A 20,541-nucleotide genomic window follows, 5' to 3' on the forward strand; every position below is an offset into this window, starting at 1 on the left:
GATGTTGTAGAGGACATTCGTGAGAACTCTTTCTGGAGGCTAGGTACGATTCTGGTTGCCCTGCTTTAGGAAGCATATTATTAACTTGGAAAGGGGTCAAAAAAGATGTTGCTGGGAATGGAAGGTTTGAGTTATAAAGATTGGCTGGATGGGCTGGGATTTCTTTCATTGAACCACAAGAGATTGAGGTTTATAAAATCACCAGGGGCATAGATAAGGTGAACAGCAAGGGTCTTTCCCAAGGATGGGGGAGTTCAAATCCAGGGTGTATATTTTTTAAAGTGAGAGGAGAAAGATTTAGAAAGGACATGAGGGGCAACTTTTTTACACAGAGAGTTCATATAGAGTCATAGATATACAGCACAGAAACAGACCCTTTGGTGCAACTTGTCCATGCCAACCCGATATCCTAAATAAATCTAGTCTCATTTGCTAGCAATAGGCCTTCTAAACTCTTCCTATTCATATACCCTTCTCAATGCCTTTCAAATGGTGCAATTATACCAGCATCCGCCACTTCCTCTGGCAGTTCATTCCATACACACACCACCCTCTACAAGAAAATGTTGTCCTTAGGTCCTTTTATATCTTTCCCCTCTCACTTTAAACCTATGCCCTCTAGTTTTGGACTCACCCACTTCAGGGAAAAGACCTTGACTATTTAGCATCTCCATGCCCCTCATAATTTTCTAAAACTTGATAAGGTCACCCCTCAGTCTCTGATGCTCCTGGGAAAATGGCCCCTGTCTATTCAGCCTCTCCCTATAGCTCAAACCCTCCAACCCTAGCAAAATACTTGTAAATCTTTTCTAAACCCTTCCAAGCTTCACAACATCCTTCATATACCAGGGAGACCAGATTTTCATGCAGTATTCCAGTAGTAGCCTAAGCAATGTCCTGTCCAGCCATAACATGACCTCCCAACTTCTATACTCAAAGCACTGACCAATAAAAACAAGCACACCAAACACCTTCTTTACTATCCTATCTACTTGTAACTCCATTTTCAAGGAACTATGAACCAGTACTCCAAGGTCTCTTTGTTCAGCAAAACTCCTCAGGACCTTACCATTAAATGTTTAATTCCTACCCTGGTTTGCCTTTCCAAATTGCAGCACCTCACATTTATCTAAATGATACTCCATCTGCCACTCCTTGGCCCTTCGGTCCATCTGATCAAGATGTTACACTCTGAGGTAACCTTCTTCACTATCCATGACATCTTCAATTTAGGTGTCATCTGCAACTAACTATACCTCTTATGTTCACACCAAATCATTAAATAAATGATGAAGATCAGTGGACCCAGAGTTGATCCTTGTGGCACACCACTGGTCACAGGTCACCAGTCTGAAAAGCAACCCTCTACTATGTCCTTCTGTCTTCTACCTTTGAGCCAGTCCCATATCCATATAGCTAGTTCTCCAGGTATTCCATGAGATCTAACCTTGCTAACCAGTCTACCATGAGGAACCTTGCCAACTAGTTTACTGAGGTCCGTTAGATTGTGCCTACTGCTCTGCCCTCTTCAATCCTCTTTGTTATTTCTTCAAAAAAACTCAATCAAGTTCATCAGATGTAATTTCCCATGTACAAAGCCATATTGATTATCCCTAATCAATTCTTGCCTTTCCAAATATATTTAAATTCTGCCCCTCAGGATTCCATCCAACAACTTGCTCACCGCCGATGTTAGGTTCACCGGTCTACAGTTCCCTGCCTTTTCCTTACCACCTTCCTTAAACAGTGGCACCACCTTAGCCAACCTCCAAGCTTCCAGCACCTCACCTGCGACTCTCAATGATGCAAGTATTTCAGCAAGAGGCTGAACAATCACTTCCTGAGCTTCACACAGAGTTCTAGGGTGCACCTGATCAAGTTCTGGGGATTTATCCATCTGTATGCATTTTAAGATGTCCAGCACATCCTCCTCTAAATTATGGACATTTTTCAAGATGTGGTTCTTTATTTCCTCATGTTCTCTATCTTCCATATCCTTCTTTTCAGTAAACACTGATGCAAAATACTCATTTAGTATGTCCCTCATCTCTTGTGATTTGATTTGGCTTCCTATCCCTGTGTCATAACATTAATTATGATAACTAACGGTAGAAATAGATATAGGTCAAAAGCAGTCAAGTGGGACTAGTTTGGTTTGGAAATATAGTCAACGTGCATTAGTTGGACCAAAGGGTCTGTTTCCATACTGCATGACCGTCTGATGAGAGTAGCAGCTACATGGGAAAACCAGCACCTGAATGCTCCCATATATTACCATCCCTTCACTCTCAAAATCCTATAACTCCCTCCCAAACAGTGCTGTAAGTATACTATGGCAGATGGACTGCAGCAATTCACAGATCAGCTCACCAGCACCTTCCCAATAGCAATTAGGGATGGGTGTGAACTGCTGGCCCAGGCAGCAAAATCCACATTCCATGAATAAGAATTTGAAAACTCCTTTCAACAAAGTGTGCAATGGCAACTTCTAAACCTGGACTGGCATGAAGGTAGAAAACAGAGGGTCATGGTAGAGGGTTCCTTTTCAGACTGGACTCCTTTGACCAGTAGTGTGCCACAAGGATCAGTAGAGGGTCCACTGCTTTTCATCATTTATATAAATAATTTTGATGTGACAAACCTGGAGACTGATTAGAAAATCTGAGTTGGCTTCCTTCCATTCGCTTCAAATGACTCTTGATTCATGTGTTTGCTGCCAGACCCTCAGGAAAAGTTCCAGGGGGCTTGGTGGAGTCAGGGGTCTGGCACACAGGGTGCTGTCTCTATTTTAAACACTTTCCACCTCTATTTCCTACTTGAGTGAGGGTCAAGATTCAACTCATTAACCAATTGTTGTGTCTTGTCTTTAACTTATCAAAACAACTCATAACTTTGAGCTCTGATGAAGAGTCAGCTAGACTTGAAACATTAGCTTACTGTCTCTCCATGGATGTTGGCTGATCTGCTGTGATTTCCAGAATTTTTTGTTTTCAATTATAATTTTGAGCACAATTACACATCCTTTTAACCTATGTTCTAATAATGATAAGAGGCCCAATTTCTACTGTTAATCATCATAATTAATGTTATGACACAGGGATAGGACCCCAAATCAAATCAGCCTCACTATCACTGGATTTGGAACACACTAAACTTAAAACACTCAATGACCATCAAAATTGCCAAATTGTCCCAAGCAGATTTAATAAAGAACAGATCTTGGACACCACATTTATGATTTAAACAAAAATTAACAATATGTTATTAATAATGTAACTCCGATATACAACAAGGTAATCTAATTAATGTCTATGATCTAAAGCTCAAGCTTCTTTGATCATAAACCCCAGTCCCACAGACAGATTGACATTGTTAAAAGAAAAGAAAATAAAACAAATTGTTTCAAATGATGGATACCAGGCATACATAAAATCCTTTGAGAATGGTTTGTTCACAGGCAAATAGAACAGAGTCAGTGGTCAAGGCAATTCCAAAGTCAGTGGTCAAGGTAAACAGCTTCAGCAGACTTCCAGAAGCATTCACCCACTTCCTGCAGACTGGAATTCTTTTCTCAGAACTTGATAAGTCAATAGGAATGTTGAGAGAGAGAGGGCAGGCAAAAAGTAATGGCTGACTCCAGAGTTTACAAAAATCACTGTCCTGGCAAAACCCAGTGAGAACTGTTCTTTTCTCTTTCTTATTGACATTTTCTGTGGTTGGCTGGTTAGCACCAGCCCTCCTTTGATTGACCGATTCAACATTCAACCAGCTACCTTCTCAGAGTATAATATTGAGCAGAGATTCATCTATAGTGCTCTTAGAACAATAATTATGTTGTATTACCTTCGAGGCCAGTTCCAAACAGCAAACATCTGTCTTTGTTCTCTTCTCCTTTAAAATAAGTAGCTGATCAAGATTCAATTCTGAATCTCAACTCGCATTCCAAACCTAAAAAAAGCAACAAAATATATATTGAAGGCCTTTATGGTAAAGTCCTTCATCCTTAATTTAATTATTCATAAATCTCTTCTTCACGCTCCATGGTCTTTATATCTTTCTTAAATTTCATGCTGAAACTGATTATAATAATGTACTATGGACTCAACAGAGATTTGCATTTATTTAGAATTACCTTTTTGATATTTTACACATTATGCCTATGTATAAAATATGGTGCAATTTTTGAAGAAATCTGTAAATGAACTGCTCAGTCTCTTTTTTTTTCTGTGCTCTTTTAAAAGTTTTTATCCTTTCTACATTCATCCTCTCAAAATTTATCACTCTTACTCAAAAAATGTTTCCATCAACGTAACTTATTACTGGTGTTATAATGAACTTCAGTGAATTCACAATTTTTTTTTTCTCCTGTTTGAAGGATGCTCATTGTGGTGATGGCATGAAATTCCGTAACATTTCATGTGTTGTTTTCGATGGGTCCAGTGGTGATCCTGGCCAAATTGTGGATGATGAGTTGTGTGCTGACGTAGAGCCTATGGTGAATGGAAACAAGCAAATCGTTCTGCAAGCAGCTTGTACTGTTCCGTGCCCAGGTGCTGTTGGTTCTCAAAAATGATACAATGCTGAAAAGTGTGAGGAAGGGGCTTTTTTCCACAAAGATTCATGCATGGGAGAGCACATAAAAAATTTGAGTCCAATATGTGCCCAATTTCTGATGTTTGCTGCAAGTACAAATTCTTAAGCCTACTCAAGCTTCTAAATACGGTGTGTTTAATTTGTTAAATAACAAACAGTATAATGGAATCTGTGTAAGGAAATGTCACCATTGAGGAAGATGATAAGATTTAAGCAGCAAATGTCATAACTATCGCCTATTCTTTGTCTAACTTATTGATGATTTCTCTTTCCTGTATTTGAATTGTTTTATTTATAAAAGATATCTATATCTTCAAAGTAATGAATATTCTTGTTGTGGGGATGTAACTAACTGTGCTATTTTTTATCTTGTTCAGTGGCTTGTACATAAATGTTAAAACTTTTCTCTAGTTCAATAAATTATCAACATATTGATTTTTGAAATGTGTTAACAATTTACTTAAAGTAGGACAGGAAGAAATCTATTACACATGAGTTCCAGCTCACTCAAAATCAAAGAGGGAAAGTTGAATCCAAGGCATTGAAAATCAACAGCTTCTAAGGCTTTTTTGGACAGTTCTTACAAAGGGAGCATTACAAAATAAATTATGCAATTCACTGCCTTTCATAGTCTTCCCAAATAGAAATAACACACTTACGAGAGAAGATTACTGACATTTTCAATGTAATTTTTACATTAGACATTCCGAATGGAAATTGCTCTACAGTTGTCAGTAAGGCACTTTCATAGTTACATTGATTTTAAGTAATGTATAATGCATCATTTTTAATGTCTTCTCAGCATCCTTCGCATTGGTTGTCAACAGTATCAAAGTTTAATATTTATTATTTATATCCATAGCATCAAATTTAAAATGTATGTTCCTTCTGTTATTTTCCCTACAGATTTATATACTGCTTTTTGCAGCATAGTTATGGCGCTGCATGGGATTAATCAATATAAATAGAATTAAGAAGCTTGCATTATAATTTTTCTGATGTATATGGGTTTATAGGCTTAAGTGGTTCAGATGGCATTGGGCCATAAAATCTCAAAATCCACATTTTACAAAGTTATTTCACTGCTGTTCTGGTATTCCAGCTTTTTTACACCCCTTGATATCTGTTATTATGATGCTTCTGCTGCACAGGGCTACCTGTCATTCAATACCTACAAAGACATGCAAAATCAACATACCTGCTGATGCATTTTGTGGCTTACAGCACAGTGATAAATTCAGAACTTTGGTTTAGTAATGTGAGTCACTAAATGACCTTGGTGCCTTATTGTTGTTATGCCTTTTGACTAACATTACCCAATATCTATTTGAATGGGAGCATAAACCTTGAAGTGCAATAATAGCATTCTGTTCTCTGAATCCAATTTCTGTGCTTTTCCCAGATATAGTTCTTCAATGCTTCTTAAATTAAGATGAAGCAAAGCTTATTTCAAACCATTAAGCTACTTTACTCTAAAGCAACTTGGTAATAAGGAGTAATGGCAATAAGTTTACTTTGTCTGGTATAGTTCCCTTCTCTCTCCTGATTCCAGTCAGCAATTCATTTTTTTTTATTATCAAGAGGGGATATATTTTCCTTATGAAACTTCCAATAGTCCTTCCAACCTCAACCCAGACTCACCTCTTTGATTGGATGTCATTAGATACACAAGGCAGCTAGGTCCCTTTGACTAAATGAAGCTCACTACAGACTGAGCAGAATAAGATGGGCTTAAAGCAGGATGTTGTATCAAGGCCTATTGTGGCAATTAGGATATTTTAAATGGACAAATAAAAATGAAGAGTGAATTGCAGTCCTATAGGCCTTCAGGGTTTCTTCTCACTTTCTAGCTATTTGGGGCTTTATTATTATTCTACTGGGCCCTCGGCCAGACAGTCGTAGGGAGTAGCAGGGAAATAATTGAAATTGGCTAGAATCAGGAGAGAGAGAAGGGAAATTCAAACAGCATAAAGAAGTAACGCAAGGACTCAGCAACACAATTAATCACAATCTCTACCAATATCCTTCATTAAAATTTAGCCCCAGATCTTCTAACCACTCTTCAACAGTCCTAATCACACTATCTCAATATAAGCTTTCGATGTCTTCCCTCTAACTGTTCAGTTGCCTCTTGCAGCCAAAATGACACAGAAGTTCTATCTCTCCTGCTTTTTTAAGTCTGCTGCAATAATAATGAGAAGTTGTCTTCTTCTTCTTCCTCCCCCTCCTCTTCCTCCTCCTCTTACTCTCTTCCCTCCCAGCCATTTTACTTGTGCTTGACACAGCGCTGGTTTATCACCGTTCTCCATCTCCTCCTGTTAGTCATCCATTCCTCTTCCAATCCTAATGCTTTTAAAATTCATGTCACCACATCTTTGCACCCAGTCTTTGGCCTTCCTCTCCTTTTTGCTGTGTCCGATATTAATAACTCATCTCACAACATTCTCTCTCTCCCCTTCTCTATCTCTGCCTTTCCACAATAGATGACTGTACCATTTTAATCTCTATTTGGCTACTTCCTTCAATGGTCTCCACAGTCTTCACTGACTTTTTGATGTGCTGGTTCATGTCATTTCTTGTTATTCCCCACATCCATCTCTGCATCCACATCTCATTGGTATTCAGTCACTGTTATTTTCTACTTGATGTAGGCCAAGTTTCTGTATTATGTTACTAGACTGAGTGACAAACACACTGCAAAATCTAATTATCTTTCAAAATCTCCAGGAAACTGCTTTCAATACCTCACAGAAACTCATACTCAATCAACCTGCAATCCAGTGAATTTACTCCATTTGGCATTAAGTTTAAAGTCGACTCATTTCATGTTAAAGTCAAAGCAATATTTATAGAGTGCTGTTCCATGTATCTAAATCCCACAGACTTGACAGGCACACAGTGGTGGAATTTCTCCTCTTCTAACTTGCATGAGAAAATAGAATGAATTCAATGTCTGATTTTTCTAATTTTAAATTCAGCATGTTTATATAAAATTACAGACACAAGGAATTTTGTAGTTGTTGATAGAGTTACAGATGGATGCTTGCACCAGCTTTCAGTAAGCAATGCTTTATCTAGAAATTAAGTAATTTTGCAAAAGGTTTACCAATAGCCAAAGAGTGATGGGGCTAGCACAGAAATATGGTATTGAGGTGGATGATCACCAAGAAATAGAATGACAGAGCAGGCTGTACCAGCTAAATGAGCTACTCCTCCTCCTATGTTCCTCAGATCTCCCTTCTTCCTTTAAAAGCCACTTGGCAACTCATTATTTCAGATTGACTGAGATTATGCAATAGGCCTGTTTGCACCTCCTTGTATTTGAATGGGTTTTGTGTGAATTAAAATCTAGACCAGAAAACTACCAAACTGGGGATACAAAACCTGCACTAAGTGGCACTGTTTACTGTTCCTCCAACTGGCTATTGTACACTAACATTCACACAGGAGGGTGGCATAGTATAATATAATGTAATTAGTCCAGATTTGCAAAGAAATAGTTTGTGGAACAATGTTCACTCAATGACACACTCCAGAAAATGCAAGTCTTACTGAAAACTTTGTACGCATATTGACCACATTATGACCTGTTTCTTGGTGCTTGCAGGTGACTGTTACCTGACAGAATGGTCTGTGTGGAGTTCTTGTCAACTGACATGTGTGAATAATGAGGATCTTGGCTATGATGGTGTACAGGTACGAACAAAAGCAGTGATCATCCAGGCAATGGATAATGAGCATCTATGTCCAGAACAGGAACTAGAGACCCGCTTGTGTACAGGTAGGTACGGCAACTCCCTTATGCATGTGCACAGAGGCACAACCATGGCTGATGTATTTCTTTCATCATTAGAGAGTAAGAGTTAACGTCAGTGCATTGGCAAAAACAGTAGGTGGCAAGAAAGTCCGTACATATGTAAAATAAACTTTTTCATGTTGTATCCCTAGCAAAGTTGTGTTTCACCCCATTGGCCAAGTGCCCTGAACCTGCCCAGAGCTTTACTCTGCAGTACATATACTGTTAAGCAGGTATAGTACCTGGATTGAAAATGATTAACAGCAGAACCTGTATTACGAAGGGCTCAAAATATATCTAAAAGTAAACTTGCTTAACAATGAATACTTTCTACCCTTCAACTGTCTCTGTGTGAGATCTTTAACATTCACCACATACTAAGGCATTAGTGGTTTCAAATCACATCAAATCGATGATACCGTGAGTGTTCTCAGACCCTCTCACTACTCTACTGAAGTATCAGTCTATGTTATTATCAGTTAGTATTATACAATACTAATGTATAATACTAACTGATAGTATTATAATACTATCAGTTAGTATACTAATACTTGATTGAAACCAGTTAGGAGATGAGACCTCCAAACCAAACCAATCTAACATGTATTTCAGTTGGCAATACAGGAGAAACTTATTTAGCCAGAGGGTGGTTACAATGTGGAACTGGATCCCATGTAGCTTAGTTGAGATAAATAGCTTGGATTATTTTATGGGGTAGCTAGAGGAGTTCTTAAGGAGAAGAACAGGTCAAGTTGATCTGAATAGGCTATTTTTGTGTTGTATATTTCACATTGATCTATGAAATTTCGAACAAAGTACATCTGCACTGTTAACAAAAAGACCTTGTCCATTGGCAGTACAAACCTGAATTCCCTTGTTTTTTCTGAGGGCTGTTTTAAGTTGAGATGAGAGAATAGTTGGAGAACACACCAAAACCATGACTGTAACCATTCAGGGAAGTGTTTTATCCTCACATATTCCTGTTTGTGACTAAAAACAGATCAATGACTTGCAGTGTCAACAGACTAGGTTCCTCACTTACAGCACAGACTGGTGAGACATCCAGTGTGATATTTCCCTTTACTAATTTAAATGCATCTTCTTGTAATTTGCTTCATTAACTGTAAGTAGTTGTTAGCACCTTCTGGTGAGGTCTGGAAGTACACAAATACATTTGCAATTCATCGGGTTGTATGTAAATCTGTATATTGTTATTTTTAGTATTCTAAACACTGTTCACTAATGCATTGAGCTGAAAAAAATCAGTATTCCACACGACTAATCAGGAATATAAATTTATTGAAATATTATTTAGTTTTGAGCTTGAGATAGTAGGTACTGCATGTAGCGGCAGCTGTGTCCACTGAAACAGCTTACCTTTAAAGCAGATTTCTACAAACTGAGTTGAGATATTTTCGATTTTCCATGATAGACAATGAAGAAATACAAGATTAACTCACTTGAAATTGAATCACAGAAAAAATCTATCCAGCCAAATGCTAGGGATTAGCCATGTTACTTCTATGAAATAAAATGGATTCACATTAGCTTTCATTGTTTCTAATTACTCGAGAATTGCTATTGTTGCCAATTTGTATTTTCATTCAGAATCTTTTTCTCAGCACCAAACATCACACCTTCAGAAAGAATCTGCAAGCTACATTGTGCCACTACATATCTAACTTTTGGGTAATTTGTGCGAGTTTAGGGTCAAATGAACCCATGTTATTGTATTTCAGCTTTCCAGTTGCTTCCATATTGTGTTTCAAAAGCAGAATATGTACTTAGCTTGACCTATAAATTGAAGAACAAATTTAGTGCTATTTAATGCTTAAGAGCACATGAGAAAAATTCAATCACAGTCACAGTCAGAACCTAACTATTCCTTCTTTAAGTATGGAATGAAACTCAGTACAAAAATGGATTTAAAATGAAATCTCTGATCATACAACTACCTATCTCTGATTGTACAACTATCCTAGGACAGAGGATGCCATTGTTTTTGTTCCTGGGGAGCACTGAACTGAAATTATATTTATATTGAATTGAGACCATTTTTACTGCTGCTTTCCTGACAAAAACTGGGTTTGAATTTACATCTTATCCATCATTTACAAGATTTGCTCACAGTGTTTTCCAAGATGCCCACCTGGATCAAGTGGGTATCTTCAAAATTATCCATGTATGTCTTCTTCTCCAGGCTGATATGTTATGCACACAGTTTTATTTCTTATTGTAATGATTTCTTATAGGTGGCAGTTGCTATGAGTATGTTTGGCTGGCTGGCGCATGGACAGGATCATACCGAGAAGTATGGTGTCAAAGGTCAGATGGAATAAACGTCACAGGTACTGAGTGTTTCTCTTTCCTAAATGCACTGGGAGTAGAGCAACATTGTCAGTGTATTACTGGAAGGTTATGATGGAGTGCTTCTATCTTCTTGTTGACATACAGTACTTTGCAGACATATAGAAAGATAGAATGAAATGCATTAAGCTACTTAAGAATAGATTTCAGTGCCATGGAAAGGGTACAGATAATCCATACCATAATGATAAACACAGTTTAAGGACTTTACTTAGGAAAGGAGATTAAAAACATTGGGAGCTGAATTTCCATGGGGACAGATTAACTCTGTGCTCTTGCCAAAATGGCCACAGAGTCTTGAATTGAGAACTGCAAGGTCTGACACTGCATTTCACTGTTTTCACCACAAGGGATTGTGGATGCAATGTGTTTTATCTATCCACATTTTGTTTGAGCTGTTTAAATGCTCAGTTTAGTTCAATCATTTACCAGCATTTCCAAAACATAGCATTAGACATTAGAGGCAAAGTTCATATCCTTCCATCTTCAGAGGCTCAGGTACACTTCAGGAGAGGTCAGACACATTTTTTTTTGGGGGGGTGTAGAATTGTACCCATTTTGGGAAAAATCACATACCCATTTGGGGTTGTTAAGAGTAGAGATGAACTTGCCTAAAAAGTGAATAAAGTCTCTTGAACTTTCAAGCTATCAAGTCACTTAAGCTCCTGTTCTAGAAAACAGGGGTTGTAATTTCACTAGATACTTGTTGGCATAAGCCTGAGAATCTGTTTAGTGTTTCTTTGCAGCTTCAATATTTTATCATAATCACTGTGGAGAATGTTTAAACTCACAGTAATTGACAAGCTCCAAATGGTCATTTCCTGTCTTTAATGTTGTATTAAATAAATTCAAATATGTATTTATATAAGGAAGTAAGTAGTTGAAGAGATTTAACTGCATTTAATGTACATTTCTCAACACATTTATTTTTGGGAAGTGAAGTAGTGTTGTAGATATGTGGAACTTTATTTTATCTTACTATGGTTCCTGAGGTCTGCCCCCGGCAGATACTGGGTGAATAAAAAGTGTAAGAGCATGCTGTGCTAGGTGGGGTCATGGGGGAGTATAATTTTACACAGGAACCATAAAGGGCCATAGGAATGAGATTTATTCATGGCTTTGTGTGAGTTGACACTAAATTGGGTTAGGAGCTCTGAGGAATGGGACAAGAAACACAACTTGTCATGGAGTGCATGAGGCATAAGTGGGGGCACAATTTGGTATGCAAAGGACAAGCAGAGAGTGTGTGAGTTTGTGTCTGTGCTGTGGTAGCATAGGATATTTGGAAGATTGGAAGGTTATAGGGATTTTTCTTCTTCTTTTATTGGAATGTTGATGCTAGGATATTGTGGTGGACGTTAGTTAAGGCTTATGCTTGAGCCCAAAGCCGGTGCAGGTGTTCCTGAGAGCTGAGGCAAGATGTTCAAAACAGCACCTTGATTCTCTGGGACGTTACTCCAGTTACAATAAAAGAGAATGCAAAAGCTTAGCATGAGGTCTAATACAAGTGTTATGAATTATATTAGGAATCTGCAAAAAGGGAGGTCATCAAGGAGGGTAGAAGTCAGAAACAAGAAAGGTGCAGTCACTTTATTGGATGTTTTCTACAGACACCTCAATAGCAACAAAGACATGGAGGAGCAGATTGGGACGCAGATTTTGGAAAGGTGCAGAAGTAACAGGGTTGTAATCATGGGGGACTTTAACTTCCCTAATATTGATTGGAATCTTTTTAGTTCATATCGTTTGGATGGAACAGTTTTGTCAGCTGTATCCAGGAAGGGTTCCTGACTCAATCTAGGCCGACTAGATGGGAGGCCATGTTGAATTTGGTGCTTGGCAACAAACCATGTTAGGTATCAGATCACTCAGTGGGAGAGCATTTCAGTGATAATGATCACAACTCCCTGATCTTTACAATGCTCCTGGAGAGGGATAGGAGCAGATGGTACAGGAGAGTACTTAATTGGGGTTGATGGAATTATAATGTTATTAGACAGGAACTGGGACCCCTAAGTTGGGAACTGATGTTGTCAGGGAAATGCGAAACAGAATTTTGGAGGTTATTTAGGAAGTTGATGGTGCCGGACAGGTTTGTCCCACTGAAGCAAGGAAGGGATGGTAGGTTGAAAGAACTTGGGGTGACGAGAGTTGTGAAATGTCTAGTCAAGAGGAAGAAGGAAGCTTATTTAAGGTTTAGGAGCAAGTATTAGACAGGGCTTTAGAGGGTTACAAGGTAGCCAGGAAGGAACTGAAGAATGGACTTTGGAAAGCTAAAAGGGGGCATGAAAAAGCTTCAGTGAGTATGATTAAAGAAAACCCTAAGGTGTTCTATACTAACGTGAGGAACAAGAGGCTGGCCAGAGTAACGGTAGGGCTGATCAAGTTTAGTGAAGGGAACTTGCACCTTGAGCCGCACAAGGTACAGGAGGACCTTAATGAATACTTTGCTTCAGTATTCACTCCTGAGTGACATTTCAGAGGACAGCATGAAACAGACTGATATATCGAACAGGTTGAACTTAAGAAGGAGGTCGTACTGAAAATTTTGAAAAACATAAGGACAGATGAATCCCTGGCCAGATGGGATATACACTAAGTTACTACAGGAAGTGAGGGAAGAGATTGCTGTGCCTGTGGTGATGACCTTTGCATCCTCACTGACTGCTGGAGTAGTGCCAGATGATTGAAAGGTGGCAAATGGGAATGGGGATAATCCTAGGAATTACAGACCAGTCAGTCTTATGTCTGTGGTGGGCAACATATTGGTGAGGATTCTGAGAGACAGGATTTATGATAATTGAAAAACCATAGTTTGATTAGAGATACTCAACGTAGCTTTGTGATGGGCAGGTCATGCCTCACAAACTTTACTGAATTCTTTGAGAATGTGACCAAACACATTGATGAAGGTAGGGCAGTGGATGTGGAGTAATTGCATTTTTGCAAGGTGTTTGATAAGGTTTCCGATGGCAGGCTCATTCAGAAAGTAAGGAGGCATGGGATACAGGGAAATCTGGCTGACTGGATACAGCATTGGCTGGCCCATAGAAGACAGAGGGTGTGGTAGATGGAAAGTTTACAGCCTGGAGCTCGGTGACCAGTGATGTTCCATAGGCATCAGTTCTAGGATCTCTGCTCTTTGTGATTTTTATAAATGACTTGGATGAGGAAGTGGAAGGGTGAATTCATACATTTGCCAATGACACGAAAGTTGATGGAGTTGTGAATAGTGTGGAGAGCTGTTGTAGGTTGGAATGGGACATTTAAAGGATGTAGAACTGGGCTGAGAAGTGGCAGATGGAGTTCAACCTGAAAAAATGTGAAGTGATTCACTTTGGAAGGTTGAATTTGAATGTCAAATACAGGGTTATGGATAGGATTCTTGGCAGTATGGATGAAGAGAGGGATCTTGGGGTCCATGTCCACAGATCCCTCAAAGTTGCCATCCACATTAATAGGCTTATTAAGAAGGCATATGGTGTGCTGGCTTTCATTAAATGGGGGATTCAGTTAAAAAGCCACAGGTTATGCTTCAGCTCTGTAGAGCCCTGGTTAGACCACAATTGTAATATTGCGTTCAGTTCTGGTTGCCTCATTATAGGAAGGATGTGGAAGCTTTAGAGAGAGTGTAGAGGAGATTTACCACGATGCTGCCTGGATTGGGGAGGGGTGGGGGAGGGGGGGCATGTCTTATGAAGAAAACTTGAGGGAGCTAGGGCTTTGCTTATTGGAGGAAAGAAGGATAAGAGGTGACTTGACATAAGTGTACAAGATGATGTGAGGCACAGATAGAGTGGTTAGCCAGAGACTTTTTCCCATAGCGAAAATGTCTATCATGAGGAGGCATAATTTAAGATGATTGGAGGAAGGTTTAGGGGAGATGTCAGAGGTAGGCTCTTTACACAGAGAGTGGTGGGTGCGTGGAATGCACTGCCGGCAGTGATAATACAATCAGATACATTAGGGACATTCAAGGGACTCTCGGATAGGCACTTGAAGATAGTACAATGAAGGGTATGTAGGTTAGTCTGATCTTAGAGTAGGATAAAAAGTCGACATAACATCAAGGGCCGAAGGGCCTGTACTGTTCTATGCTCTATGAATCTTAATAAGCAAAATAAATAATTCTCATAGAGAGTATACTCATTTCATAGAGTCTCTACAGTGTGGAAACTGGCCCTTCGGCCCAACAAATCCACACCGACCCTCCGAAGAGTAACCCACCCAGACCCATTTCCCTATATTTCCCCCCTGACTAACACACCTAACACTGTAGGCAATTTAGCATGGCCAATTCACCTGACCTGCACATCTTTTGGACTGTGGGAGGAATCCAGAGCACCCAGAGGAAACCCACGCAGACACGGGGAGGATGTGCAAAATCCACGCAGACTGTTCCCCACGGCTGGAATTGAACCGGGGCCCCTGGTGATGCGAGGCAGCAGTGTTAGCCACTGAGCCACCATGTCACCCCACAGTTATACAGGATTCTTAGTAGGAAAAAGATGTTGGCAGATGTGGGATTCAGTGGCAGCTCACAGAACAAGAAAGAGTCAAATTCGACCTAATCAGACCAGAGAAATCATAGTGGGAGTTGATTAGATCAGGGATAAGTTCTTAGCAGCTACTTCCAGGCAAGAATAGCGGTTTTGTATTGCTAAATGAGTTAATTAGATCCAGATAAAGGGCTTATACTCGAAACGTCAATTCTCCTGCTCCTCAGATGCTGCCTGTCCTGCTGTGCTTTTCCTGCACCACTCTCTCGGCCTTTAATTAGATCATGGATGAGTTCTTAGCAGATACTTACAAGGCAAGAATTGCAGTTTTGTATTGCTAAATGGGGCACTGATTATAGAGGGAACGCCTTACCTTTAAAATGATTGAAACACTTAAGTGAAGAGCTAGGGGTAACAGCAATATTAGTTTCACGTGATGTGAAGTACTTCACTGAACAATCACTGTTAACCACAGAGATTAGTTTCAAGTGCTATTGCTGTAGAAATTAACATCACTGTAGAAATTAGCCTAATAGACAGAACAAGCACAATTACACCCAAAAACCATAACAACCAGGAGAGTATAAGAATTTTAGCTGTGGTTGCACAGGTAGCAGCTGCCTTATAACATCTATGAAGCTGACGTCTTTGCACTTGTACCATCCATGTAACTACCACGCCTCTGCAATAAAGACTTCAAGAAGATATTGCGTGGTTCCCGTGTCTGGTTATTCCTATTATCCGAAAAACATGTATTCAGCAGCAGGGGAGTACAACTTTCATTAATTTGAGTCAGCAGTTAGGATGCATAAATGTAAATTAGCAACAGTGATAAAGTGAATTCAGTTTAAGTATCGGATGTTTAGATAATCCAATGAATACCTAATATCTTCACAAAATCACGACTAGTACATCAGTGCAGAGGCCAGCATGTTTCAGGATGTAATTTTTACAAAGCAAAACTTTCTTAACTATATTCTTGCATCACAAACGTTAAATTGCTAATGCATTGAAATTCTTCTTTGTAGAATAAATTTTCCTTTACAATAGCAACATAGAATTTTAACATTTTTGGATGCTCATCTCAAGTTAAAGCTGCCAAATAGGATATTTTTCCAGTGAGATTCTGAGACTCGGCACCAAGTGTTCTTGTCTCAAGCTGTTTTATGCTGTTCCACTAGTAATCCTCTGTTCTAATATCCAAATGGCATCCTGATCATTTTCAACTTGCCAAAATCTTGTGGTCTTTTTGAAAATAATGCTAATCAAGAGCAAATTTTGCTATTTCTCCACAGCTGTTCAGAATTAGTTAGCAACATGCCTGGATTAATTCACTTGTGACCATTGTTGGCAGAAATTAAAGATAAATATTAACCAGTCGTCTAGGCTAAATTAAGGTTAAAAAAAAGTGTCACTTTGACATCCAGTTATCTGGCTAACATAGATCAGTGGCAGAAGGATCCATTAAGAGGTATGCTATAACTGAGTGCCCTCTGTGATTGTCAGATGGTTTAAGACCATGAGTATTTTTATGATGTTGTATTGCAGCTCATTCAAGCATATAAGGCTTAAGTTTTTTGAAAAAATGATAGCAATTGTGGTGTAATCAAAATTGCACAGTAATTTTATTATTTGCAGTTAATAAATGTAGCTGCTCATCTTGTAGGTGGCTGTTCTGCAGTGAACCAACCTTATGCTGACAGATCATGTAATCCACCATGTACTAAGCCTCATACATACTGCTCTGAGGTAAGTGTTGACCGCCAACAGCAATACATAATTCCTGAATATCCTACTTTCTATTATTTTGAACGTTGCAATGTTTCAACAGGCATGTTGAATGGATGATTGTATTTCAACTGCTTAATCCTTCATTTTTCATATTTAGTCTGCAGTTTGTGTCTGTGAAGAAGGTTACACAGAGGTGGTGACAACTGACAATTTGCTGGACCAGTGCACCATGATCCCAGTGTTGGAGATACCGTCAGTAGAGGAAAAAAAAGCAGATGTGAAGACTAGTCGAGCCATCAACCCAACCGAAATGTATGACAATGAACAAGGGCATTCAGGACACATGTGGTTCTTACAGCCCTTTGGAGCAGGTCAGATAAAAAGTCAGGCTCAAAAATCTTAATCACATTTCAATAGATTTTTAAATCTTTGACCAATGTGTGGGTTTCATATTTTATCAAAAAGAGACAAACAATAAATGTGAGTACAATTCAGATTTCTCCATAAGTAAAATTATAAAACTGACTCAAGTATTTATTTGGGTGATTCAAAGATTCCCTGGTAGGTCATTTTAAAACTCTATGCTTTCTATTTAGAATTTTAGTTGCAAAGTGAGACATCTGCACAAACGGAGTTAGCTGGTAGCAATGCAATGGAATTATAAGTAGGAACAAATTACTGCAGATGCTGGAATTTGGACTGAAAATAACAAATGCTGGAGATCATAATGGGTCAGACAACATACATGGAGAGAGAGCAAGCTAATGTTGGTACAGTCGAGAAAAGAAGCGGGTTAAACAGTCAGGGCAGGCAGGGACAAAGCAGAGAACAAGGTAGGACTGATAAATTAAACTGTATTTATTTCAATGCCAGGGGCCTAACAGGGAAGGCAGATGAACTCAGGGCATGGTTAGGAGCATGGGACTGGGATATCATAGCAATAACAGAAACATGGCTCAGGGATAGACAGGACTGGCAGCTTAGTGTTCCAGGATACAAATGCTAAAGGAAGGTTAGAAACAGAGGCAAGAACATGGAACATAGAACATAGAAAAATACAGTGCAGTACAGGCCCTTCGGCCCTCGATGTTGCGCCGACCAAATCCTACTTAACCTACACTAGCCCAATAACTTCCATATGCCTATCCAATGCCTGCTTAAATGACCATAAAGAGTGAGAGTTCACCACTGCTACTGGCAGGGCATTCCATGAACTCACAACCCGCTGCGTAAAGAATCTACCCCTAACATCTGTCCTATACCTACCACCCCTTAATTTAAAGCTGTGTCCCCTAGTAACAGCTGACTCCATTAGTGGTAAAAGGTTCTCAGTGTCTACCCTATCTAAACCCCTAATCATCTTATACACCTCTATCAAATCTCCCCTAAACCTTCTTTTCTCCAATGAGAACAGGCCCAAGTGCCTCAGCCTTTCCTCATACGATCTTCCTACCATGCCAGGCAACATCCTGGTAAACCTCCTCTGCACTCGTTCCAATACCTCCACATCCTTCCTATAGTATGGCGACCAAAACTGCACACAATACTCCAGATGAGGCCACACCAGAGTCTTATACAACTGCAACATGACCTCAGGACTCCGGAACTCAATTCCTCTACCAATAAAGCCCAGTACACCATATGCCTTCCTCACAGCACTATTTACTTGGGTGGCAACTTTCAGAGATCTGTGTACATGGACACCAAGATCCCTCTGCTCATCCACACTACCAAGTAGCCTACCATTAGCCCAGTAATCCATCTTCTTGTTACTCCTACCAAAGTGAATGACTTCACACTTAGCTACATTGAATTCCATCTGCCACCTTTCTGCCCACCTCTGCAACCTATCTATATCCCGCTGTAACCTGCCACATCCTTCTTCACTGTCCACAACTCCACCGACCTTTGTGTCATCCGCAAACTTGCTCACCCAGCTTTCAAGCCCCTCCTCTAGATCATTTATAAAGATGACAAACAGCAACGGTCCCAAAACAGATCCCTGTGGTACACCGCTAGTAACTGCACTCCAAGATGAACCTAGTCCATCAACTACTACCCTCTGTCTCCTTCCAGCCAGCCAATTCCTAATCCAAATCTCTAATGCACCCTCAATGCCATACCTCCGTAGTTTTTGCATTAGCCTACCATGGGGTACCTTATTGAACGCCTTGCTAAAATCCATATACACCACATCTACTGCTTTACCCTCATCCACCTCCTTAGTCACCTTCTCAAAGAACTCAATAAGGTTTGTGAGGCACGACCTGCCCTTCACAAAACCATGCTGACTATCCTTGATCACATTATTCCTATCCAGATGTTCATCAATCTTATCCCTTACAATTCTCTCTAAGACTTTGCCCACAACAGAAGTGAGACTCACTGGCCTATAGTTACTCGGGCTGTCCCTACTCCCCTTCTTGACCAAGGGGACCACATTCGCTATCCTCCAGTCTTCTGGTACTATTCCCGTTGACAATGACGACATAAAAATCCAGGCCAATGGCTCTGCTATCTCCTCCCTAGCTTCCCAGAGGATCCTGGGGTAAATGCCATCAGGCCCAGGAGACTTATCTATTTTCATCCTTTCCAGTATTCCCAAAACCTCCTCCCTACATACTTCGAGGCCATCCTTTCTAATCACTTGTGACTCAATATTCACACCAGCAACAGAGTCCCGTTCCTGAGTGAATACTGACGAAAAGTATTGATTTAGTGTCTCACCAATCTCCTCCGCCTCCACGCACAACTTCCCACTACTATCCTTGACTGGACCGATACCTATCCTAGTCATCCTTTTATTCCTGACATACCTATAGAAAGCCTTTGGGTTTTCCCTAATCCTACCAACTAAGGACTTTTCATGTCCCCTTCTCGCTGCTCTTAGCTCTCTCTTCAGATCCTTCCTGGCTACCTTATAAGTCTCAATCGCCCCAACTGAACCTTCACGCCTCATCCTTACATAGGCCGCCCTCTTCCCTTTCACAAGGGATTCCAATTCCCTATTAAACCACGGCTCCCTCACAAGACCCTTTACTCCCTGCCTGACTGGTACATACTTATCAAGGACACTCAATAGGTGTTCCTTGAACAATCTCCACATATCATTAGTGTTCTTCTCCTGAAGCCTGTTTTCCAATCCACGCATCCTAAGTCATGCCTCACCGCATCATAATTTCCCTGCCCCCAGCTATAGCTCTTGCCCTGCAGTGCACACTTATCCCTCTCCATCACTAAAGTAAAAGTCACCGAGTTGTGGTCACTGTCCCCAAAGTGCTCACCTACCTCCAAGTCTAACACCTGGCCTGGTTCATTACCTAGAACCAAATCCAGTATAGCCTCACCTCTTGTTGGCCTGTCTACATATTGTGTCAGGAAACCCTCCTGCACACATTGGACAAACACCAACCCATCTAACGAACTCGAGCTATAGCTTTCCCAGTCAATATCTGGGAAGTTAAAGTCCCCCATAACAATCACCCTGCTACTTTCACTCTTCTCCTGAATCATCCTCGCAATACTATCCTCTACTTCTCTCGGACTATTGGGAGG

The 20,541-nt window shown here is 40.0% G+C and overlaps 1 protein-coding gene across 1 annotated transcript in view; it reads left to right on the forward strand.

Moving 5' to 3' along the window:
• LOC132815685 (thrombospondin type-1 domain-containing protein 7A-like) overlaps positions 1-20,541 on the forward strand; it is a 398,166-nt gene that overhangs the window by 360,550 nt on the left and 17,075 nt on the right. The window contains exons 22-26 of the mRNA XM_060824741.1: positions 4,376-4,550; positions 8,201-8,374; positions 10,642-10,737; positions 16,922-17,004; positions 17,144-17,357. Coding sequence (XP_060680724.1) covers positions 4,376-4,550; positions 8,201-8,374; positions 10,642-10,737; positions 16,922-17,004; positions 17,144-17,357 — 742 coding nt within the window. The remainder of the gene's footprint in view (positions 1-4,375; positions 4,551-8,200; positions 8,375-10,641; positions 10,738-16,921; positions 17,005-17,143; positions 17,358-20,541) is intronic.

This window comes from Hemiscyllium ocellatum, chromosome 5 (genome assembly GCF_020745735.1).
Source record: "Hemiscyllium ocellatum isolate sHemOce1 chromosome 5, sHemOce1.pat.X.cur, whole genome shotgun sequence".
NCBI lineage: Eukaryota > Metazoa > Chordata > Chondrichthyes > Orectolobiformes > Hemiscylliidae > Hemiscyllium > Hemiscyllium ocellatum.